The sequence below is a fragment of the Charadrius vociferus genome, unplaced genomic scaffold (genome assembly GCF_000708025.1).
Source record: "Charadrius vociferus isolate BGI_N301 unplaced genomic scaffold, ASM70802v2 scaffold430, whole genome shotgun sequence".
In the NCBI taxonomy this organism is placed as follows: domain Eukaryota; kingdom Metazoa; phylum Chordata; class Aves; order Charadriiformes; family Charadriidae; genus Charadrius; species Charadrius vociferus.
Genome location: NW_009646541.1, coordinates 1338311 through 1363471, shown reverse-complemented (window position 1 = coordinate 1363471; position 25161 = coordinate 1338311). Strand labels below are relative to the sequence as shown.

Below are 25161 nucleotides of genomic sequence, written 5' to 3'. Positions count from 1 at the left end.
TGATTTGAAACAGTCAACATGGACTTTTCACGTCTACACACGTACACTCCTCCCCATTGTCTGCCAGAGAACACTGGCTATACATATGCACTCAGGTGAGAACTCTTTTTCTTCTTGTAGAGAAACCGTATGTTCTCTGAATGTTGTTAATTCTGGAGAGTTTAGCTTTCATGGTAAGTAGCAGACTTCTTTGAAGAAGCATGCTTTATCTAGTCTGTTTTGAAAATAACTGCTGCGTGCTAAATGGAGGAAAGAATACACGTTGAACTAAGAGGACAAGGACTAAGATAATGACTCAGTGTTTATTAGTTGCTATGAATAAACTAGTCTCCACCTAGTTACAATTGCTGTTTTATTTCCATAAATACGTCATCAGAATTCTTGGATGTTTTCTGGTATGCCTTGTAACTTCTGTATATGTTTTCTTTTGCGACTTGGCAGCGTTTTCACTTTAAAACACTGATTGATATGCACTTACTGCTGTTAGTCTGGAACTTGGCTGGAATTCGCATATTGATTACTTTTTCTACCAAAACTGCTTGTGTGAATGTAAAATCTGTATTCTAATGAACTTGCTTTTTCTTGTATCTTTTTATGAAATTAACCATTGTTAGACTGTTTGTCTTAAATCACTCCAGTGTTCTAAAAACAACTCTAGTGTTTGCTAGCTTTTGTATTATGTATTCAAAATAAATGTTGTGATGCTCATTTGAGTTTTTTTAATATTAACGGAGCAGATTGTGGCTGCTGATATAATCTATCTAGCTTTTCTTGTTGTTGAGTTACTAGACGTATTTTGAAGCAAGTATACATCAGTGAGCCTGAGTTATTGGTTCAGCTAATTTTAAGTTTGAAAACCAAATTTGCTCATTAGGATGCCATATGAGATTGCTTTTCTATTCTGTGTCTGTAAATCATTATTATGTAGTTAATTAATATTAAAATAGTATTTAGGTTGCAGAATACTACTTGCCAATAAAGCAGAAGTTGGCAAAACTGTAGCATTAAGAGATCACTAACTTACAATATTATTGCTTTTGTGTACTCTAAAACTGTAGTGTCATCAGTTTTTGTTGGGGATGATGAGTTTTTAGCTATAGCCTGATGTCAATAGTGTTGCAAAATGGAATGTGTTTTATGTTGCAAATTGCAACTTTTCCTGAATTTCTAGAAAAACACTGGTAAAATGTTGGTGGGTTTACTGACTTTAAGGTTAGTACTAACTAACCTTGACTGACTAACTACTAACTGCCAAGTGGGTTTACTAACTTCAAGGAAAGGTGTGCTGGACAATGAAAGATGGTTTATATGCCTTATATCAGCCAGCAGATTCACTATTAGATTACTAAGTGTTTTTAGATAACTCTATGTTGCAAATGTACCTTAGAGATTGGCTGAAATATTTTAACTCTTTTACAGAGGATTACTTTCATTGCTCACAGTAGGGAATGTTGACTTTGATTCTTCAGGCTGTTTAGACAGTGATTGTTAGGTATCTGAGAGCATATCTTTCTTAAAATAAGGTGTGAAATTGTCATCTAATTTGATTTCTCTTCCTTAGTTGTATTTGTCTGAAATGATACTAGTACGTTCTACTGTACAATCTTCTCCACAGTAACCAATCTTTCTCACAGACAAGAGGGAATCATATGTCTTTAGTATTAACTTAAGAAATTAAGGTTTTTATTTTCTTTTTTTATGTGCATTTCCAAGAGTATTAGCAAAGTAAAGTTCAATGGCTTGCTTAAACTAATCTGGGGTTAAAACCCTTCAGGGCTGTGTTTTTTCTTCTTGCCCACTATTTTGTTGGACAAGAGTGCTGTTTCTCACTGAAGCAAACAAGAATACCACAGGAGCAAAGATTAACCTGCCAGGAAAGGAAGATGCAGAATGATAAATCCTATTTGAAGTCTGGAGGATAGTTCATTATGACTTTGGGGTTTGTGTAGAAGACAATGGGAGTGTTTGACTTCCTACAGAAATGAAGATTGTTGTTTTGCGAAACTGAGAACTTGTGAAGAGGCCTTTGTGGAAGCGGGGAGGGTTTTATGTCTTGCAACTTCTTGGCTTCCCATTTTGCTGTGCTAAACTGTATTAGGAAAATGTTACTAAACTTCAGCTTATTCAGATCTATCAGTTTCTGAATAACTGACTTAATAAAGGGAAATATAGTTAAACTAGGTTGAAATCTATTTGTTGTAGTTCTTCCTTGAGTAGAAAGGAAGGATTAGCAAGCACTTTGAAAATTTCCTTTTGAAAAATTCTGGGAAGCCCCAAATACTAAAATAATGGGGGAAAACTACTTGGTAAGCTGCCTGCTTTCAGGGTATCAAGGGAGTAAACTGCAGTCTTCTAAGCACACTCTCGCTGTGTGTCTGCTTGCTGAATCTGTGCAGAATGCCATGTATTATTGATGCAGCTCTTCCTGCCTTGGGTCAAGCAGTATCTGAAGAATCTGAGGAAAGGGTGAGTTAGGCAGAGTTGCTATCAGAAATATTTTCATGCTGAAGTTCATTCCTTCTCCTCTGCCCCACATTTGTATTTGTTTTGCTTATATTGTGATCTGGCTCCTTCTGCCTTTGATAATTCAGTCTTCACAAAATTGGTCTGTGAGTTTCTTTAAAGAAATTGGCTTATGCGTATAGCACTGCAGAAAGAATTACAGTGAAGTTAGATACCACAAAGCTATTAATAGAGTTGGTTATGACCTATTAATAGAATTTGTATTAATACTCACTGGGATTGCTGTGTGTTCGTAACTGTTTGTAGTGCTTCTGCTTTGTGTTTTTACTCCTCCAGCCCAAATCAAAAAAGCATTAAAATGATATAGCTAAATAACCTTTATCCTCCTCAAAATGCAAGTCAAACTTGTGAATCTCACCCACTTGTCAACATGTAATTTACACCCCCGTCTTCAGGCTGATCTTTCCTTTAGTCACTGTCATCTTTTGAGTTGTGTTGTTTTTGTCAATTCGGGTACCTTTAACACTGCTTTTTCTTCACAAATACAGATAAAATTGATTAGAGTTCGTAGGATTCTTTTAGGTCTATGTCAGAGCATTAAATCAGGATGTAGCTTTCTGCAAAATAGTTGAATAAAATCCTTTGTTTTTTACATGTGTTCTGGGACTGATGGAAGCAATAGCTAAGGAACTTACAGGGATGTCCTTGGTCACTTAATAGAAGCAATGCCCTGATCAGAAAACATATGAACATTTGTATGGTGATTGTATGCCTGCGTCCATGTTAAAAACATCTGTTTAGCTATAGTTCTGTACATGTGTTGCGTTTATCTATTATCTTGAATAGTCAAGAACTTTACTGCCCATGTCATTCTAAGGAATACTTATCAAATAAATGACACTTAAGGTCCTCCAGACAGAGCTATAGGTGTGCTAAAATTGGCAGACCTCGTTCTCATTCCACTTATAAATAAACTTGAAAATTAACTCACTGAAGTCTAGGACATTCTTCTTCTATAGAAGCTCATGTGAAGGAGGTGTCAAGGTAATAGCTAAGCAGCTGGGGATGTAAGAGTAGATCCTGTCAGCAGGTCTGCCAGCAGCCACGGGAGCTGTTTGCTGGGGGAAGGAACCAGAGTCTGCACCGTTTGTGTAGGTTTTCTAGGAGTGTAGGCTAATTGCATCGCACCTTTAAGATGTTTTTTTGCTAGCCATACATATTGGATAGGAGTACCATCAATGTACGAGTTCATTTCTGTCCTTTGAAAGGAAAGGCAGAGGTTTTTGTTTACTGGGATCTTTTCTCTAGAAGAAAAAAGGCTGCTTTCCAAAGCATGGAAAAGTGAGATGGGAAGCTAGGAGACTGCTAGATACTGTCCTTCTGACAGAGAGCAGGTAATTCACTTTCAGTGTGAAGAGAGTTATCCTGTACGAGCAAGAGAAGCTCCCATGATTTTCTTCCTTTTTTTATTTTTTTTAAATGGTAGAGCCCAATTCCAAGATGTGTACCCAACCCAAACTAATATAAATGCTTATTGAGATACTTAACAGCAAGTGTTCGTAAACAGAAACAAATTGACGCTGGTCACAGCTGTCAGCTTGTCCTGTGTACTTTGTGTTCTTGTGAATTGAGTATCTGTAAGAAACATTGGATGAAGATGAGGAAAAGCAAATGCACAGTGGCAAGTGTAAATAGCAAAACTGAGTTCTGAAACAACTGTTAAGGGAGGGACTTGATAGTAAACTATTGTAATGAACAGGAAGAGTCATATTTAGCCCATATTCTCAATTCACATCTGTCAGAATGCAAGCTGTCTAAACAATACTTTTGAAAACTAAAAAAATTACATAAACAAATGTAGACTAAGTCTGTTTTCACATGAGGAGGCTCCTGTCTTATTTCCTCACCTCTTTTCACCCAGATGTAAGCAAGGATTAATAAGCATAGCATGTACAGTAATGTATGCTGGGCTTGTCTTAAGCTGTGCTTAGGCTCCTGCCTCGCACAGGGCTGCCCTGTGCGTGGCAGCATTAGCAGGGCAGACAGATAAGATCAAGCAGGTGGTGCTGAAGACCTGCCATCAAATCTGTGCACCTCTGGGTGATGGAAGAAGTTATTTTGAACAAGCTCTGGTCTGGTCCTGGGGGCTGATTGCACATTTGCTGCTGGAGCAACTAGCTGCTTTCCTGCAGTGCATTGTCTGGGTTAGGGTTTTTTTTTAGCTGAAAGAAATGCAGTTTGCATGCTAGGACACGGTCTTGTCTATGCGCTTCGCTTTGCTTTGCGGAGCAATCAAGAAACTCACTTCTGAAGCACCCACCTTGTCAGAATTAAATCGCTATTGTAAGTGTAGCTACTAGGGATTCTGGTGTTAACTTACTTGTATGTCAGATTAATCATGGAGGCTGAGGGGGGACCTTTTCGCCCTCTACAGCTGCCTGAAAGGAGGTTGTAGCAATGGGGGGGGTGTGTTAGTCTCTTCTCCCAAGTAACAGGCGATAGGACAAGAGGAAGTGGCCTCAGGTTGTGCCAGGGGAGGTTTAAATTGGATATTAGGAAAAAATCTTCACTGGAAGGGTTATCAAGCACTGGAACAGGCTGCCTGGGGAAGTGGTGGAATTGCCATCCCTGGAGGTGTTTGAAAGACGGGCAGCTGTAGTGCTGAGGGACATGGGTTAGCGGTGGGTTTGGTAGTGCCAGGTTAAAGGTTGGACTCAATGATCTTAAAGGTCTTTTCCAACCTAAACAAATGTACAACACAGATCATATTACTTTGTAATGTTCTGGGTTATTTAATGTTTGTGTAAGAAAACTATTTCCATTAAAATTTTTTTTGCACAAATACCTTTTATATGTGTTTATATGCGTTTTTTAAAGGGAAAGCTTCCATTTCAAATACAGATTGCACAGTAGAATCTACTTGTACAGACCTAGTTTGCTTGCTTGTTTTTGTTTGGGATTTTGGGGAGAGGGAGCTAAACAAAACATTGTTTGGCTCTTTTTTTTTAAAAAAAAACAAAACAAAAACAAAACCACCACAAACTAAACCCCCAGGAACACTGAAATAAATGCTATTACAGCTCTGTATATGCTTGTGGCCCAAGAGGGGACAGGCCCTGTAGGAGAGCTGGCCTAGAGCGCTTTGCATTTAGGTATTTTGGGTCACAGTGCTGAGTGGTTCTAGGACCTGGCCTCCTGCTGCGCAATACCCTGTGACAGCAAGCTCTGCTCAGTTACACAACTGAATGTTTCCTTTGGTTGTAAGTATAAGTATTCTGCTTTAGGCTAAACTTCTGTTTTAGTAAATGTATTTCTTACTGACTCCTCTATTTAATCTGTTTGTGTTTGCCTTGTGTTGCTGCTTTGCCTTTATTCTAAGTTTTCGTGGAGGTTCTGAGAAAATCAAGTGTTAAAGTGTGGAGTAGAGTTCCTGGGGTGATGTGAAACTTGTCTACATCTAAACTTGCCTCTATAGGGTAAAACACAGGAAAAACGGATGAAAGACACTAAACCTTTTTTTATTTTTTCAGAGTTAAGTATTTCTAATGATTTGCATGAAATTAAGAAATCTTTTAAAACCACTTTTTTTTTTTTTAAGTAATGTTAGTTATAAACTAATGTAGCTAAAGAAGGGAAGTCTTTAAGTATCTCAAAGGGAGGGAAGTTCTTAGTTATTGGGATATGGAAATTGAGTAGTGTGGCATATGAATCTTTGGTTCTCAAAACAAGGAATTTGCAAACAACAACCAAAAAAAAACCCACCAAAACTTCGACGGTAAATAAATCTTTACCTTGCATTTAGTGTGTATCATGATTTTTAATTTGCTACTAGGCGCAGTGAAGAAACTGTGTCATGAATAGCTTCCTCTCTCAAATTGGTCCCAAAAGAACTATGTGTCTGAGACTGGATAGCGAATGCTTGCTCTGGCTCAACTTCAAACATGGTTTCCATGGTGGTTGTTTCTTTCTAACTGTGATTTGCTTTCAGTTGTTAAGCTTGTAATATGAATTGCTTAAGAGAACCTTGAACATCTACATACTTCTAAGTTATTTGGGCTACATGGCGTGTCTTGTGGGAATTGCTCCGTAGCCCCGGATAAACTGCTTTTAATGGAAACTTAGACTAGCTTGAAGGGCATGTTTGTTACTGGGGGAATTTTCTCTTAACCTCTGGTAACTTTGCTGTTCTTATTTTGCTGCAGTTCCAGTTATTCTTCATCTGCTTTGGATTTCGAGACTGAAAACAAAATAGATCCAGTATTTGATTCGCCAAGAATGTCACGGCGTAGTTTACGGTTAGCTGCTGCAGGATTCAGTAAATCAGATGATGCACGACATGATACCCTTCATGACAGCTCTTATGCCGGAAACATGTCCTTCAGAGAACAGTCTTCTAAGTAAGTACTTTTTATCATCACAAGTTAATTTATTGGTTGGAGTCTTGAGGCTTCCTGTTTGAACACGGTAGTACAAACATAGGTACCTACTGTTTTATTCTTCTTAGTGTTTACTGCCATACTTTGAAAATTATGTTCAGTGTGTGGTTTGCAATGAAGTCTTTGCAGAAGCATAGATGCATGAATGTGAGGATTTTCTTTTAAACCAGATTTGAGCTGTCTAGTCATGTCAGCATTAAAAAACCTTGACTGTTTTTTTTATTTAAAATGAGAGATGATGAGAAACTTTCATCTTTAGTGCTGTGTCTTAGTTGTGTTTGCTTGGCTTCCTAGGACGGTGAAGCAACGCAAAAGTATGAATAAACAATCTGGCAGTGTAAGACAAACGCCAAGGAAAAATCTATCCAGCTCTTCCATTTTTAGCCAAAGCAGTTTCAATAGCCATGCCAGTGATACATCAATGGTATCCACTGTCTTGGATGAATCTCTGATTCGAGAGCAGACGGAAGTTGATCATTTCTGGGGTGGGTAATCATTGCTATTGCTCGTATTGGATTGTGAAAACCACTTATAGTTTGTTGTGTATAAACATATATGTTCATGTTCCCTCTTTTCCCCATCCATTTTTCCATCCTGCCCTCAAATGTGTGCATGTACTTACTCTTTTCTATAGAAAACTGCTTGCTAAGATGCCTACTGGAGAAATTCACAGTCCAGTCTGTAAACCTGATTTACTTGCATAGGCAAAACATCAGGACACGCTGCACAGTCAAGTTAATATGCTGCGCAAATGTGTACAATTTTGCGATGCAACACCATAGATTGTATAGATGTAACTATTTCTTATCATTGCTTTCTTCAAAATGTGTGTAGAGCACCTTATTTAAAGAATGGTAAACATGTAACTTGTCTTTGAAAAGCCAAAAGAAAAGCATTTTCTTGTTTGTTTATAGGCAGAAATGTGTTTTAACTTAGCATACCTTAATTTGAAAGTTTCAAATTAGTGGCGCTTCAAGATTTCCTAAGAGGGTGTTTGTGTGTGGCTGGCTGGCTTGGTTTGGCCTTTCTGGAACCTGCTTTTTTCATTGAAGAGGAAAGTATGGGCATTGTCTACTTAAAGTGTTGTGTAGAAGAACAACAACTAATTATATACCAAATTTGGACTATTTGTTTCTAGTCAGTATGCTTGTGACTTTCCCAGAGTCCTAATGTAAAGAATTGTTTCAATCTTGGTAGAACACATTCTAAACTTTAGATTACCTGGCTCTTAACACAGGATCTTAAAATACAGTAGTACCAAAGTAGTTACCAAGCAACAGAAACAGCGTAAGCTTGTAAGTAGCTGCTTTAAAGTCACATGGGAGCTAAGAAAAGGTGTAGTTGTCATTCATATTATTTTGTCTGCTGCTTCTGTGGTAGAATGCTTTTCACTAACTGTTACCCTACTACATTAATGTCTGAATAGATGGGTCTGTTCATGCGGTGGACAGCAAAATAGGTTAAATACTAATCATAAAGTGGCTCTTCTTTGCACTCTTAAAATTGGTGGGACTTTTAATTTGAATTCATGTCAGATATCGTAGTTGATTACGGGACTTCCTTGTATTTGCGACCAAATTTATGTTTTTTTCTTTGAAGGTCTTGATGATGAAGGTGACCCTAAAGGTAACTACACTTTCCTATTCCTTCCACATGCATTCTGTTTACTGGTAACTAGTGATGGCAATACTGATGTCAATGTGCTGCATGTTTTACTCTTGATTTGCTAGGTGGTGATACTACACTGATGCAGGGAAATGGTGATCTAGCAGCAGCGGAAACGCAGACCACAATGATCAATGGCTACACTTGCAGTGACTGCAGCATGCTTTCTGAACGGAAGGAGGTTCTTACAGCATACTCAGCTTCTCGTGTGCCATCTTCCAGAATTTACTCCAGGGACAGGAGCCAGAAACATGTATCTAGTAAGTTACTTTCTCTTCTGTCTTACCTGGATAGCAGAATGGTATACGGTTTAGTTGATGCGTTTTCCATGTGGTGTTATTTAAGCACTTTTACTACTCTGCTAAATTTACCAATAACTAAATTCTAGAGATCAGCTTATATGAAATACCTTTTTCTGTATCATTTGAAACTTTATGTACTTACCAGCTTTTGATACATAATTATTATAATTATCTACTTTTTCCCAATGCTGCTGTAGGAATGAAACAATTGCAAAATGAAAATGCCGTGGTATCCTAACAAGCTATATTTTCAAACTGATTTGGAACACGATACGCTGTTCCAACCAGCAACGATTATGAGTTTCCTAATCTGGTATTGGATCTGCATCTGCTTAAAAGGCTTTTGGTCAGGGTTTTCAGACAGAAACTTTTCTTATGCAGTCTGATTATTTTTTTTTCTTACATGATTTGAACTTTCAAGATTGAGCTGAATTGTTACTTTGCAGTGCTTCTGTTATCCAAGAAATCTCTGAGATTATACCTTCCTACTTAATGCTTTGTTGGTTTTTGTCCTCATCACTTAACCGTGGCAGCTTATTAGAGTGTTTTAGAAGCTAAACATCAACTACTTGAAAAATTGAACTCCAAGGGGAAAAACTGATTCCAAATAGACTTCCAGTGACTACATTCCTAAAGCTCAAAACCAAATGAGTCGGCTGCAAATAAAGTTGTGGCTTTCCAAGGCAATCTCCATTCTGAGGGTGGTTGTCGTCAGTGTCTTGACTGTGCCTGCCTCTTGCATAGCATCTTGAATTTCTTGATTGTTGGTAGTCCTCAGTTACCATGAAGTTGTTGTTTCTTGAGCAGCCTTGAACTAGAAAGGAACCAATCTGGGGATTCTGTAGGTGTGATATTCTTGAGTATGTTTTCAGTAGTAAGAAGTCAGTTTGTTTGAACTGTAACTTGTGACTTAAGATGCTTTGAGGCAAGCACTTCTTTTTGGTAAACGTGTAGCACAGGTAGGCATTCTGTTGGCTTAGCATAATGAACTAAAAGTGACACTGTATGAAAACTGTTGTCTGTGCTCCTGAGTTAGTATTCACACAGGAGAATTTTACAGGGAACTCATCTGTGTACTTCCCTTTGAACTTTAATCCAGTAGTTTTAGGTTAAACTTGAGGGGGACGGGGGAAGGGGCACAATCACGGCAGGTGTTTGGAATGTGGCTGATTCTATAAAAGCAGTCGCCCATACTGCTGCAGCTTTGTGCCGGTGGCTCAGAAGTGTCTCTGTAGCACTTGAGGCAGACCACTGCAGTAACTTCCTCCAGCGTAACAATGTAAAGGCAGAGAAGAAGGTGGGAAGTCCTCACCCTTTCAAATCCAAAATAAGAATGTAGCTTGTCTCTCTGGAGCTGTGACCCACAACATCGGTATCAGTGAAGTGCTCACATCACTGAGAAATGTTGAGTTCTGTAAGCAAGGAATTCATTACTACTTCGAGTACTTAATTCTTTCTAAGAAAAGGTATTCTTGCTGAAGCTGTACATTCTGTCTTGAAGGCGTTTTCCCTAGGATGTGTAGTTCTTACAAAAGTTTTGCTGTAATATCTAGTGCATCCAAGGCTTTTCAAACTGCACTTGCTTAAGTTCATACTCCTGGCTAAACAGTGGCTTTCCGTGCTTCGTTCTCACTCTTCCACAAACAAGTGGTCACCAGAGAACAGAAGTACGTCTTTATGTAGGTGAATAATTTGTATTCATACTTTTTTTCAATAGGAGGAGCTTATTTCTACACAAGTAAGATTCTGCGTTTGGTCAAACATGCTGCAGCATCTTTTGCATCACTATTAGTGCAACTATTTCAAATGGTTTTGCTGAAGCTGGGTTATGAATTTAAAGGTACCTTTTCAGTTGTCTTCCTTGGTCTCCACACAAAGTCACAGGGTGTGTGTTGGGGTCTTTTTTTCTTGCGGGCTTCATCTTTGGCACTACAGTGTCCTTTTTCTATTGTCTTTTGGCCGGCTCCTGTCTTTCTCCCTTTTTTAATTATTATTTATCTCAGCTGTGCTACCCTTTTCATACCTTCCCTCTGTTTTGGAAGTAACAGGATTCACGCATGTGAGATCTGCGTTACAGTTAAGATTCACATGTTGATTTTTACTAGGAAGTGGTAGAAGGCAATGTTTAAATTGAAAAACTTAAAAAACCAAAAACCACAAACAAAAACTTAAAAACTGCTTGGTGTGATAGTGTCAAATCCTAACTTGTCTTTAGGTTTGGGCTATCTTGTTACCCTTACGCCAACTGTGCACTTAAAGCTTGATTAGCTCTGTCTTGCAAAACTAAAGCTGCCATCATCACTCTCCACTACTCTAAAGCACATCTTGTTTTCCTGGAAAATACTCGATTCTTCTTTGGTGCTTTCTCTTCTATAATACATGCTCTATGAGTGAAGTTAAATTACCATATGCAGAACGTAACTGATTTTTGTGTGTGAATAAAACTTTGTTCTCTCCCATTCTCTCTGCCTCAGTGCCTAATAACTCACTAATGCTTTCTTCTCAGTCTCTTTAAGGTCTCTGGTATAATCAACACAACGATGTAACAGTTGGCCCATTTGACAGAATGATGGAGATAAGGACTTAAGATTTGATGAGTTGTTACTTAGCAAAGTTAGTAAAAAAACCCTATCTGAAAAGCAGCAGAAAGATTTTTGAACCACAAGGCCTTCTCTTACTTAAGAAAAAATAAGATTGGACAGAGTAGGCTGCTTGATCATTTTTCAGGTTACCTGTGGCTAACCTGGCTTTAATAGTGAACCAAGCCAGTTTAGCTAAAATCTGCATATATAGATACGATAGCTGAAATGTGCATATATGAAAGGCTTTGAACTTGAGTTACATTCCATGTATACTTTTTGAATGTGTTGCAGCTCACTCAGACTACTGTGGAAGCATGAATGTAAAGGAGTTTTACAGAGAAGATAGGCATCTTGACGTAAATGAGGAATCAATATGTAAGTATAACGATTGATGTTGTATTCTAGCCTTGGGCTGTACACCAGGCTGTTGCTATAATAATAATAATATCTGATGCCCCATGACTATGGAAGCCTCACAGTAAATGTTTGGTTTACAACTTATATTTTGGGGGGAGAACAGTGATTGCCTGGTGTACTGTAATATTTTCCCAAGCAAGTTTTATTCCATTGAAGTTTGCGTAGTGGTTTTTGGTTTGCTGACTGATACCATGAAATAGACTTGTTCAAGTTATCTTGTAACAATCTTGATTTGATCCTGGCTTTGTCCCATTAATCGACTGTTACCACAACCAACAGGTGATGACTGTAAGGGGAAGAAACATCTTGAAATATACACCACAGACCACATGCAATCCTCATGGGCTAAAAGGGTAGCAAGGACCATTTGGCACACCTTTTCTTATGCAGGTTGACTTGGACCTTTTTTCTTTTGCTTTTATTTTGCATTGCAATCTCACAATGTTAATCATTCATATTGTTTGTGTTGCTTTTTTTTTTACGTTCATGTTTCAAAGTAGATTAAAAGAAGTGTAAAGTGTCTAGAAAATTAATTTACTGAACACCTTTCCTGTTTGACTTCTTGCTCTGATACTGACTTTTGTACAAGCTTGGCAGACTGCTTACCTATTAGCAAAACAAGGTGTAGGGACAGCATACACCTTGTATGTTAGCAAGAATAAGTCAGATTGTTAATCGGTTGCACTTTTGGGGAGGTCTGTACTCCCGAAAGGTTGAAGAGCTGCCTTTAAATAAAAGCAAGGTATGAGGTATTGGTATGCAGATTATTTGAATAAAGGGGTTTTAACCTTTTATTTTTGTTCTAGTGGTAGTCAATTTTTACAGGAATCTTGTATAGGGATAGAATCTTCCCTGTGAGATGAGCGTTCCCTAGCTTGAATGACAGAGGCATCAAGAATCTGTTGAGTGCTCTTTATTCAGCAAAGGAAAATGATTTGAGACACTTCAGTCACCTAAATGCTTTGCAAAATATTGGGTTGGTATATCTATAATCCCTCAGATTAACCCAGACATACCTGCTAATATAAACATGTAGGATTATTTTCTAAATGTATACTATGTAGTTTGTTCTGTAGAAGGAGCAGTCCTAGTTTTGGATAGAATCATTGTTGGCTTCAGTGGGCTTTAAGTTGCAGCATTTTGTTTTAGTGCGTTGGTTATTTTGTTGTTGGTTTTGGTTTCGTGGTGGTTTTTTTGTTTGTTTTTTTTTTTTCTTTAAAGACTCAGTACTTCCATACTGAAGATCCTTGGGAACATTCAATTTAGTGAAAATTTACTGCTTGTAACTTTCATTAGGGAATATTTTCTATTACTTATCAATATTTCTTAAACATCATTATTTAATTCTTTTGCTAGGATTTAAAATTTTTAATTGTTCCCTCTTCTACACATGAATTTAGATAACAAAGTATAATTCAGAGCAAATAAGATGCTTTTCATGTAATGATGTGCTTAAAACTTGTTTTAATGGTAGAACTTTTTTGCTAGTCTTACACTTAGCATGGCGTTGTTAGATAAACACACTACAAAAAAACTTTATTTTGGAAAAGTGATAGTCTTAACTGCACAGATAGTGTTGATCATTATGTTTATCTTTACATGGGAGAATTCTGTTTCTAAATTGTCTTGGTTTTACTCGGCTTCATATTTATTAGTGGCTTGCATTGATTTTAAATAGTGAAGAACCAAGTTCGTAGATTACTGAAAGGTATGGTTTAAAACTACACAGAAAACGTAAGGGGCAGAGAATTATGTCTGCATGTACTGCTAATGAACCTCAAGCTCATTGATGTATGTTACCACATAGAGTTAATTTGTTATAATCTAGGTTACTTTATGCTTCACGTGTTGCGAACAGTGGGAGCAACAGGATGGCTGGTGTCTCAGAAGGTGTTGTCTCTACTTTGGCTGGCCATTCTTTCTCCAGGTTACTATCCTAATCCCTGTGTGTGCGCGTTGCCTGTTCTTTTGACAAACTAGGAATCTGCAGTGCGTGGCTTACACTAATTCAACTGTGCTTATGCTGTAGCTTTTGTATCTTGAAATGCATGTGCTACTTTACTTTCTTTATCGACCAAAGTATGCTTAATGACAGGGTATATTTCTGTTCACAGGCATAATGGGAGACTAACCAGACTATTTTGTGAGGGAATGACTGTGTGAATAGCACAGAATACGGGGTTTCAAGAATAATGGGGTGTGTTTGGTTTGGTAGTGGCTTTCTGTCACGGTATTCTTCTTAGCAAAAACTGATGCTGCTAATCTGTGCAGTTCTTGAAACATAACAAGGTCTTCAGTGCATAGTAACTTGGATCCAAGCATTAATACCGAATTTCCAGCAAGATGGCGTTGTTATAACAAATAAGCATTTCATCTTATTGCATGACTATTGTATTTGTTGAGTAGCTGATGTTATAATGCTGTCAGACTTGTGATATCTAGATTTTAATAAGCTGCATGTGTTGCCTGTATTCATGCATTTCTTTCCTGTGCAAAGTTTTCTTGGCCACAGTTGCATGTCCCTCTGCTTGGTTTCTTTGAACACGTGTTGCAGTAATTACGTTTCACACTACTGCTTTTTGTCTTCTAGGGAGGGCAGCTTCTGGCATGTTCAGGTTGCTTAGAACTGGGTGGTATCAACTTGTTACTCTGATGTCTTTGCTCAAGGTGTTTCTTCTTAAAAGGTGCGTATCCTTAGAAAAAAACGTTTTGTGAGCAAATTATTTACCCAGTTACAATATAAAACAATAAAATATGATAAATGTATTGTTTCTTGTAAACTTTCCCCTCTCTTTCTCTAGATGCCTTCCAAAGATCTACAAGCTGTTGCTGTTTCTTATCCCACTCCTGTTTCTACTAGGTATGTGAGTCATTTAGTTATAATGCAGATGTATGTATGCTTAATACAGCTGTTCCAAAATAGCATTTTTAGTTGAACTTCTGGTTTATGAAGAAGATGCAGAAGCAAAAAAGCAAGTTTGTTTGTGAACAGGACAGTAATTCAAACTTTCAAAGTACTGACAAGTCAGTGAGCCTTCCCCTTGAAGGAATTCCCCATGAAAGGAATACCCTTGATTTAATTTCATAGAGCTCTTTCGACAGAGAGAGGGGGTGAGTAAGTAAATGCACTGAAGTCCTTTTTTCTTTACCTCCCTTCATAGGAATAGCAACCAGCTCATAAAAAGTAGGCTGCATACTGATGCTTTGATTGTTGTCGATGTCCGTAAAAGTGTACTTAAGTTCTTTTACAGACTCATCCTAAATCTTTCTTTTGCTCTAGGCCATGCTTTAATTGCTTAAAATACTGCTATTTAGACTGGTTAGTTGACAATATTCCAGGCCAGTTGTCTAATTTGAAATAAACAAAGTCAGTTTAAAATATTCACTGAAAGTGCTGTGCCATTTATGAAAAGCAGTTTCATATCTTTGCACGTCGTAAAAAACTTGTAGCTACTTTGGGGAGGAGATGAAGCTTCTCAGAAACTTATAGTGGGGATTCAAAATCCTCTGTACTAGGGAGAATAAGAAAGGACGAAGTTGCCTTGTGTAGAAAATGCTGCTACCTCGTGCTAAGATATTGCAAAAATGAGTGTAATGTTTGTGAAATGCTAGATTGTTTCCATAGAAGCCTAAGTTTCTCCCAATTTTTATTAGATATTTTGTAATGTGGTATGTAGTAAGTGGGGTATAAGGCAAGATATTTTGCATTGAGATACAAAGTAGTATTTACATCTGCCTTCAGTGAGCATGGCCTGTCTTAATCAGTAAATGAGATCTAGGTCCCAGGGAAGCAGTAGTATGAGATTAAGGATATATCATGATGTATAAGCGCAAGCTGCCTGCCTTACAACTGTGAGTGGTGCTGATGGATGTTCCCTGGTATTCTTGAGTGCTTGACTTAACAACTTTAAAGCTGGTTCATGCTGATTTTTATTCAGCCTGGAGTAGTGTCCACTGTGTGACATCAACCTTGCAAACTTAAGGTAGCTTGCGTGCTTAAGCAAGACGATGATTTGTGGCTATAAGCAGTCTTAAGGGAGAATTCTCTTGAACACCGTTTTTGCTTTTTGTTTCTGATCTAGGTATATGGTTCTGGGGGTTTGATGGCTTCATTTCATTATTACCTTCATTGAACTGGACGAGAATTGATAGAATACAGAGAATAGATGACTCTGTTCGTGTTCGTGAACCACAGGCGGATTCTTTTCACTCTGTGCAACCTCCAAAGGTAAGGGAGAACAGTCTAGGGAAGAACTTTCGTATCTTTTAAGACTTCTTAACTCCCATGTCCTCAACATTTTGCAATAACTACTTGATACACAAGGGTAATGTAAATAAATGTCTTGATTTTTACATATTAAAAAATATATATTTATACCTTAGGATACCATAAATATCTTTGATTCTGGTCGTATAACTGAGCTGGAAAAGCAAATGGCCTTCGTGTCTGACAGATGCCATCACCATGATGAAAAGTACAGCAAAGTGATGCTTCTACTCCATAATCTTCAAGATCAGGTTGCCCAGATGAGTGACAAAAGTGAAACATTGAAGCTAATACAAAATGTGGTGGGTCAACATCTTAAAGATATGAAACTGGAGGAAAAGGTAAGATAGTTATTGATGCTTTCTAGTACGGATCAAAGTATTCTGTTTTAGTAATGCAGATTATTACCTATTTGACTTCAGGATTCTTTCTCTGTTACAGAATTAACTGATAGGTAGTAAATGCTGGGGAGTAGTCATTGGCGTTTGTTCCTCCTTTGTTATTGCTGACAAAGAATTAATCCAGATAGGTGGTCTAAAACAAAATCTTTCGTTGCTGAAAAGCATCTGGATTTATCCTGTTTTCATGCAGAGAAGGAAGACTATAGGAAGGACTAGTGACAAAGAAGGGGTTTTGTGGTAAACTTCCCTGTGTATAACCCCTACTACTGCTGAATCAGGCACTTATATTTATTGCAGATTCTAGAATTTCTTACACTACCTGTAGGATAAGTCACTTAGGGACTCACAGAATGAAATACAAATTATGCTTTATAGAAAATATTAATTATGCTATTTGTACTCCAAAAGAAAATACCACCACCTTTTTCTTCCCTGTTTTTAAAGACTGACTTCCTGGCTTTACATCAAGAGCATGAGTTACGCATCCTGACTCTGGAAGACCTTCTTGGAAAACTCTCTGCTGAATCAAAGGTATAGAAAGTTAGCTTTGCTAACTTGCTCTCATTATAACCCGGTGATAAAATAGACTTTTTTTTTTGTTGCCTATTCCAAACCCCAGCTTCTTGTCCTCCTGCTAGTACAATTCTTGAAGTCTCAAAATTTGTTTGTGGTCTTGCTCCTCCTTCTTGGAGGGTGTTTTGGTCCAAAGATTAAAAATTATTGACTTCACCAGTGACACAGTTTCTGCTTAGATATAATAATAAAAATCTTATACAGAGGCACAAACATAAATGTGGGGGCGTAGTCCTGTATAGATGGTGCTAAAACCTGTCACTTTCGTTTTAAAATCTTCTTTCTGTCACTTCTGTTTCTTTGTATATGTTAAAACTAACTTTTGTATCTTTTTAGGACATCCAGAAGGAGCTTGACATAGCCAAAGCAAAAACAGTGAGGTATAAGCACTTTTCAAATATATTTTGCTTTTTCAATCCTGATGCTAACTGATGGCGATACACATGTTCTTCTTTGAAATACAACAATCCTTTTCTTTGTGTCAGTTAACTGACCTTAAGGGTCTGTAGTGTCAGCAGGGCTTCTGCTGTCTTGTACCAGACTTGAACTGTGCTGCTGAGCGTCCACATAAGGCACACTTCCAGTATGCGAGCAATCCTACAACTACATTTTTTCAGTAGAGAAAGCTGTTTATTTAGCATCCTCTTATAAATGCATTAAACTTTTTCCTCAAATTGTGTAGTGAAGTATACAGTAACTGCTTTTGATAGACTTTATATTTAAATTCTTGAATTGATCAATTCTGATCTTCATCTCTTGATTTTTGGTTTGTCAGCTGTACTACTTTTCCTCTCACTTACTAGGTAACACCGGGATAGAAACTGTAGCACTTCATTAAGTAGCTTCCATTGGGAAGAGGAAAAGAAACACTTACTTGCTGAAATGTTATTTAAATTAGATCAAAATGTAAAATGGCTTTAGAATGATGGCTGACACCTTTTTTCCATAGCATGCACTGAATACTGATTCACTGTTGGTGACATGCGACCTGCTACTTAAGCTTAGTTTAACACCTGCCTCTAAAGTTATTCTGGTTTAAGTAAGGTAACCTGAAACTTGCTCTAACCAGTGGCAAACTCATGCAAATAAAGTTTGAATGGTTTTCCAGAAATCTTAAACATATAGGGTATTTGGGTAATTTAAGTTGTCAGCCTGGTGGTGGTCTAAAGTCGTCACTACTGGATTTGTTCATAACTTCAAAATACTTTGCTTTGAATGTATTAATCCTAAGTAGGCCTTAAATAACATCGTCAAGGAACTGCAAGCTCACAACGTCTATCATGGTGAATAACTGAACTAGGAAAGCGCTTTGTATTAGACAAGTACATTCTCACACCTTTGGAATTCAGTGAAATGATTCAAACTACTTTGTCCTAATTGCTGACTCCTTGTTTTTGTCAGAGATGCTGATGAACATACTCAACTCTTGTCCAAAGTTAAAAAGCTAGAACTAGAGTTGTCGCAGATGAAATCGGAGCTGTTAACTGGGGAAAGCATGAAGACAAGTTGTGAGAAAATAGATGTCATTCATGAAAAAGTAGGTGCTGTAACTGCTTCGGTAAAACTGGGTACTACTTGATTTTTGTTTGCTAACTTTCTTGAAATGCAGTGCGATGAGTAATGTGGGGGTAGTGTTAATCTTAAAGAATGGTAGTGGTTTATCTAGCGGTACTGTGGATTTTTCCATTAGTGCATAACATTTTACTAGACAAGAGTTTAGGGCTTGTTTTCTACAATGGCAGGGGGGGTTGCATTTAAGAAATGATGCAATAGCAGTTCTGTATACAGTACTTTGCTGTTCTTAGCAATGTATTTTGCTAACCCATGGCAACGTGGAAAAGAAACTTATGTAAATGCAAGTTAGGTTTGTTATCTGAGAGTTGTTTTAAAAAAAAAACATGCTTAAATTCTTTTGAAGCCTTTTATAAGATCTGACTGGATTGTAGCCAACAAAATACAACAGTAAGTATTGATACGGGATTATCAACTTTGACTACAATACCATTTTGTGGTAATGCTCAATTGTGATCTAGCTATTGTGTATGGAATCAAAGTGTACCGTGAGTGATAAGCGACTTGCTTAACTAGGCCTAACAACTACACCGCTCCCCTTAGAGTTGCTGTGGTGCTGCCTTTGAACTGTTGCAGTCAGCTGGTCGTCTTTATTCTGAAGTATTAGTCAGAGCGCTAATGCAAACTGCACAGTTTGCTGGGCTTTGAGGTGTGTCTTGTTCACCAAACGGGTGAAGTGTTTCCTGTATGTTCTCCTGCGCACCTGACTGGTCTGGTATTCCTGACTGGTCTGGTATTCCAGTGTAAGTCAGCGCAGTTAAAACACACATGAAAGCTAGACTTGTGTGGAGTGCTGAATGTATGTATTGATTTCACGTGTGCCTGGTATATATAGTATTACTTAATGGTTTATAAAGACTAGTAATTTCTATTATAATTGTTAATGGCTTCTACTAGGTAGGTGCCCAAGTCAAAGAATCTGTCAAGCTAATGCTGTTTGGTGATCAACATGAAGACTTTCCTGATTCGCTTCTCCAATGGCTTACGTCCAATTTTGTGAGCAAAAGTGATCTGCAGACTTTGTTGCAGAATCTAGAGTTGCAGATCCTCAAGAATATTACCCTCCATATGTCTGTTACAAACCAAAAACTAACACCTGAAGTAGTAACAAATGCTGTGACTAATGCAGGGATTTCTGGAATCACAGAAGCGGTGAGTGAGTTCAGTTCTCAAAAGTTCAACTAAAACGGTAGAGTCCTTTTTTATGCATTTTGTGGAGCATGACTGTCAATATAAATGTTAATGATTTTAAGAGATGTCAGGAACGTTATAGTTCTCCCCATTTCAATTAGAAAATGCTTTATCGAGTGTATTCTTACAGCATTGCTTGTTGCCTGTTGTGAACATGTTTGGTTTTTTCAAAGTATGCTATCTTGAAAACCGAAGAATTCCCAAGAAACAGGTATATCAAAGAAATGCAGCTCAGGGTCTTGGGAAGGTGGGGGAAAGCATGCAACTTCTGAGGAAAACACCAGTCAGGATGCAGTGTGTATTTGAACCAGGCCTTAAAAATGGCCTCTGTCTTGACATTCAAAGATATTTGATATTCAAAGATGTGTGGTGGAGTGCAGCATCTCAAAGAGATGCTTGCAACTTCACAGATGTGTATGTATCAATTATTTTATCACTTTGATTATATTAAAATCTTTCTCTTTCCATTCTCTTCTGCATGTACATCTGTAGCAAGTACAGATTATTGTAAACAATGCACTGAAACTCTACTCACAAGACAAGATTGGTATGGTGGATTTTGCCTTGGAATCTGGAGGTAAATAGCAGAGGAAATGCCATTTTTACTGTTCATGTTATTTATAGTATTTACTAAAAATCTTAAAATGAGGACTAAAGGTTTGTAGAGCATCCTTGTGTGTTCTGATCGTCAGACTACGGCAATCTGTGTGGTGTTCACAGGGTTATATATCAGCCTGGGCATGGACAGGGATAGAATAGTTCTTCTGGGTAACAGAACCACAGATGTGTTTGTATGGGGTGTACACACCACTGAACTCGCTAGGGAAAAATGTGTATTTTTCAGCCCTCTTAAATGAAAACCCTTTAATGTGTTCTTAAAATAACTTGATAGAAGCATTGTATCCCCAGAAAACTGTTAGACTTTAACAACATCTGTAGTAGTTTTTTGTGAAGAAAATAGTATATGCACTAAGCTTTGTACAAATCTCTGCCTTAAGTCTTCAGGAAGAAATGAGTAATTATTTCTGCTAACCTGATATATCTCTTTTGAGGTGGCAGCATTCTGAGTACTCGCTGTTCTGAAACCCATGAGACCAAAACAGCATTAATTAGCCTCTTTGGAGTTCCTTTGTGGTACTTCTCTCAGTCTCCCAGAGTGGTGATACAGGTAATAAAGAGCCAAGTAAACAATTTCAGCAGTGTTGCTTTGTGTTGAGTAGTTTGGATTGGTTTTTTGGATACTGGATGTTTCTGTCTGTAACATATTGGGGGGCACAGGTATTCTGAGCCATGTTCCCGTGAGTGGGATTCTGCTGGTAGCTCCTGGGCACTGCTGAAGTCCTGCTCTAGTGAAGACCTTTGTAGGAGGCTTGGGCGGTGCCTTGGACTTCTGGGAAACGGGAGCACTGGGAGGGTTCCTGTTGAGAAGTAACCTTAAGGTGGGTCTTCAAAACACTGCTGGTAGTTCAGGTGGATATTGTAAAATCGTAGAATGGTTTGGGTTGGAAGGCCTCAAAGGCCTTCTAGTTCCAACCCCTCTGCCGTGGGCAGGGACACCTCCCACTAGACCAGGCTGTCTTCCTGAAGAGTTCTATCAAACAGATTATATTCTGCCACTTACTATTGTCCTGCTTTACTTACTAAACTGTTTTTCTCAACCCATGAGGGTTTTTTCCTCCTTTTTCTCCCCCTACCCTATGAGGGGGAGTGAGCATGTGGTGCTTAGTTGTTGTGGTTTAAGCCCAGCCAGCAGCTATCTAAGACTGTCCCTAATAATTCAGAATTCATTACGACTTTTTATTACTAAAAAAAAAAATTACAAAATGCTTGTGGTGGTGGTTGTTGTTGTGTCCCATCCTGTTCTCTCCCCCTTCCTCCTGTCTAGCCGGACATGTATCCAGGAAACTGCTGGGCTTTCAAAGGATCACAGGGGTATCTTGTAGTTAGACTGTCAATGAAGATCTATCCGACTGCCTTTACGGTGGAACACGTACCAAAAACACTTTCACCAGCAGGAAACATCACCAGTGCCCCTAGGAACTTTGCAGTATATGTAAGTCTGTCTGTGAACTTAAGTTGGTGTTTGTATGCATAAAAAATATTTGTGTTACATATTTTGGAAAATAATGACTTAAGGGAGGACAGCTAAGAAGAGAAACTGTTTCTGTTGTTGCTCTTAAAATTGCTTATTTTTATTTTAATGAGCTTTGAGTTTAGGAGTAGTGTTGCAAGTAATTTTCTCTTGCTTCATACAGTAGTAAACACTTTTAGAGGGAGATGATGAAAACATATAAACATAGCACAAATATTTGCAGTGCAGGAAACTCAAATACAGAGCCGTGCCTGAACAAGCATGGAGTTACACAGGAGACATTCTGGTTTGATAAGACTTCTGAGTGCTGTCTGCTGATACTCCGTTCTGTAGGCATGCTGCTGGTTTGGGTTTGATTTCAAATTTTACGGAGCAAAAGTCTTTATCCTGTTGTTACAGGGTCTAGATGATGAATATCAAGAAGAAGGCAAGCTTCTAGGACAGTATGTCTATGATCAAGATGGAGAACCACTGCAGATGTTTCCAGTGATGGTAAGTCTGGAGGACAACATTTAAACTGTCGGGAGAAAGATACTGGTATTTCCTATGGGAGTGCCCAATGAGTAGTGAAGGAAAAAGGCCTCGTTCTCTGGGCTCTGTAGAAACTGAGGTAGAAAGTATCCCCCTATCTGCCTCAAAACCCGTGGCCTAAATAGATACGGTCTAAATAGAGGGGAGGAAAGGTTTGTGCCATCTGGACACAAACAGTGTGAAGATGCTGAAGGTGAAGAGCCTGCTTCGTGCTGCTTGAGCCTGCTTCGTGCTGCTCCTGCCTGCCTTCCCCAGCGACTAGATGTAAGGCAAGGGGGGTTCTGTTCAACGCGGCAGGAAGCTCCCAGGGCGTGCTGTAGTTATGAACAGTGGTGGCTGCAGGAATGTAAGAAGGCAACTTCAGTTGCGCCTGTTGATACTAGAAGCCTAACTCTGGGTTGTGTGTCTGCTTTTTTTGCTTCTCCAGGAGAAAAGTGAAAACGCATTCCAAATAGTGGAACTGAGAATTCTTTCTAACTGGGGCCATGCAGTGTATACATGCCTTTATCGGTTCAGAGTGCATGGGGAACCTGCCGAATAATCTCCGACACTACAGCTTGGGTTGTTTTGTTGTTGTACATTTTGTTCTCAATGTGTATATACTGGAAAGCCTAGAACACTGGAATCTTTAAAGGACGAGGATGCAAGATACATACTGCAGAACTGTTGATCCTCTGATAAAGGCAGAAGACTGTCAAGAGAACTGTATAAAAAAAAAAAAAATAATAATTTTCACTTGCTCTAATGCTCAGCTTGTAATTGCCAGTTAGCTTTACTTTGGTGTCCATGCTGAGAGAAATAATGCATGCGAACTGCTCTGGTTCCTAAAGCCCAGTTGGCAAACAGGTGACACCTATTTTATTACAAATGAATGTATAGGGGTTTTGGTTTTTTGGGGTTGGCTTTTTTTTTTTTTTTAAGAATAAACCACACTTTCTGCAACTAGGAATCTGTTTTTTTTAAATCCAGGACTTAACTGCATACTTCTGTTAGCTGGGCACCATGAGCCAAAAACTGTGGTACATTTTAACCACTGCCTGTGGCTGAAGGTGTCCTTCAGTTGACCCTTGGTTTTGACCTTTTTGGTGGATACCAAAGGGCTTCTTTGATACCTGTTGAATATGATAAATACTACTGTCAGGGAAAGTTAACACAACCAAAACTAGTTTAAACACCAGCGACTGAGAATGCTTTACTGTAACTTGTGGCCATGGATTGCTCTAAAAGTCAGGGATAACTTTAAGTTATTTTAAGGGTTTTTACCATAGCAACTTGGCCAGCTTGTTCTTCTTTGGTGTTAATTCCAAATCGACCTTGATGTACTGACTAACTGGATTGGAGCTGATAAGCCTGCTACATTGCTTAGTAAACCTTAGGATAGAGCAGTTAAACGATCTTAATTTGTTAAAAGTGATCTCTTTGGGTGAAGAATTCCTTAAGGTGGTTCATCGTTACACTCAGTAGATGCTGTATTGTGAGAATACCGCAGTCGTGTTTTCCACACGCTGCAAACCTTGCTACTCTGCACACGGGCGGTCTCAGGATCCTCCCGGAAACCTCCCTCGGTGTCGGACAACCAGTCCCAAAAACAACACTTCCGTGTCGAGTGTGAGGAAACCGCAGACGTCCCCCTTGGCATTGCCACCTTGAAGATCCTTTTTGGAAAAGATTCCTGGAATGTACTTGTATTGCAGAATTTTTATCTTGCCGTTACAATGCATTTTATAACACACGAACTGTTACCATGTGGGACTGCTGACTGGTTTTCTGAATAGTTATGTATGTTGCACAACAGTCCTCGAATGTTTATAAAAAAAAAAATAAAGTCTCCATGTGAAGAACTCTTTTTTTCACTTAAGCTAGAGACAGAACCTATGGCCTACGCAGAGGAGCTAGATTACATGTGTACAGGTGTTTTCATACTATAGGTTACATATTTAAAATTAGAGTTCTCCTGTATAAATTGAAATTAGGTAGCCGGGGTGGGAATATTTTGAATAACACTAACTTATTTTTTAAAAAAGCGAGATAGGACTTTGTGCAATGTATTTTTGTAAATGCTTTTCAAAATGTCTGTTATTCTTCGCTGCCTCCAAAACTGACGAGATGCTATTGAGATGTTTAAATAAAGAGTTTTAATTTTTGAAAGTGCATGTAATATTTGAAACAAGAAATAAAGCTTCTTTTCTGTATTTTTTTTTGACCACCTGCTTAAATAACAGAGTACATCCCTGACTGTCGCGTGAACTTTTTTCCCCTTTTTTTTCCCGCCCCTTTCCCAAAGGGATCCCGAGGGCTGGGGGAGCAGTGCGGGTCGGTAGTTGCTTGATGCTTTGCAGCTCTTTCCAAAGCAGTTCCAAAGGGCCCTGGTATCGTTTTTGTTGCGGAGTGGGGTTCTGAGGGGGTTTTAGCCCCACTTCAGAGTACATCCCTGACTGTCGCGTGAACTTTTTTCCCCTTTTTTTTCCCGCCCCTTTCCCAAAGGGATCCCGAGGGCTGGGGGAGCAGTGCGGGTCGGTAGTTGCTTGATGCTTTGCAGCTCTTTCCAAAGCAGTTCCAAAGGGCCCTGGTATCGTTTTTGTTGCGGAGTGGGGTTCTGAGGGGGTTTTAGCCCCACTTCCTCAGCCTTGTCTCTGCGGCCCAGCCGGACCCCGCTCCCTTGTCCTGCC

At 38.6% G+C, this 25161-nt stretch overlaps 1 protein-coding gene across 1 annotated transcript; it reads left to right on the top strand.

The window, feature by feature from the left end:
* Window positions 1-23033, top strand: SUN1 (Sad1 and UNC84 domain containing 1). Its single transcript, XM_009885820.1, has 22 exons — window positions 1-95; window positions 6666-6860; window positions 7194-7384; window positions 8499-8525; window positions 8630-8824; window positions 10584-10706; window positions 11740-11823; window positions 12145-12255; window positions 13694-13792; window positions 14456-14549; window positions 14667-14725; window positions 15948-16093; window positions 16249-16473; window positions 16978-17064; window positions 17443-17486; window positions 18508-18643; window positions 19576-19830; window positions 20362-20446; window positions 20922-21037; window positions 21755-21922; window positions 22361-22453; window positions 22920-23033. The coding sequence occupies exons 1-22, from the start codon at window positions 19-21 to the stop codon at window positions 23031-23033; spliced, it is 2724 nt and encodes a 907-aa protein (XP_009884122.1). The 5' UTR covers window positions 1-18.
* The last annotated feature ends 2128 nt before the right edge of the window (window positions 23034-25161 follow it).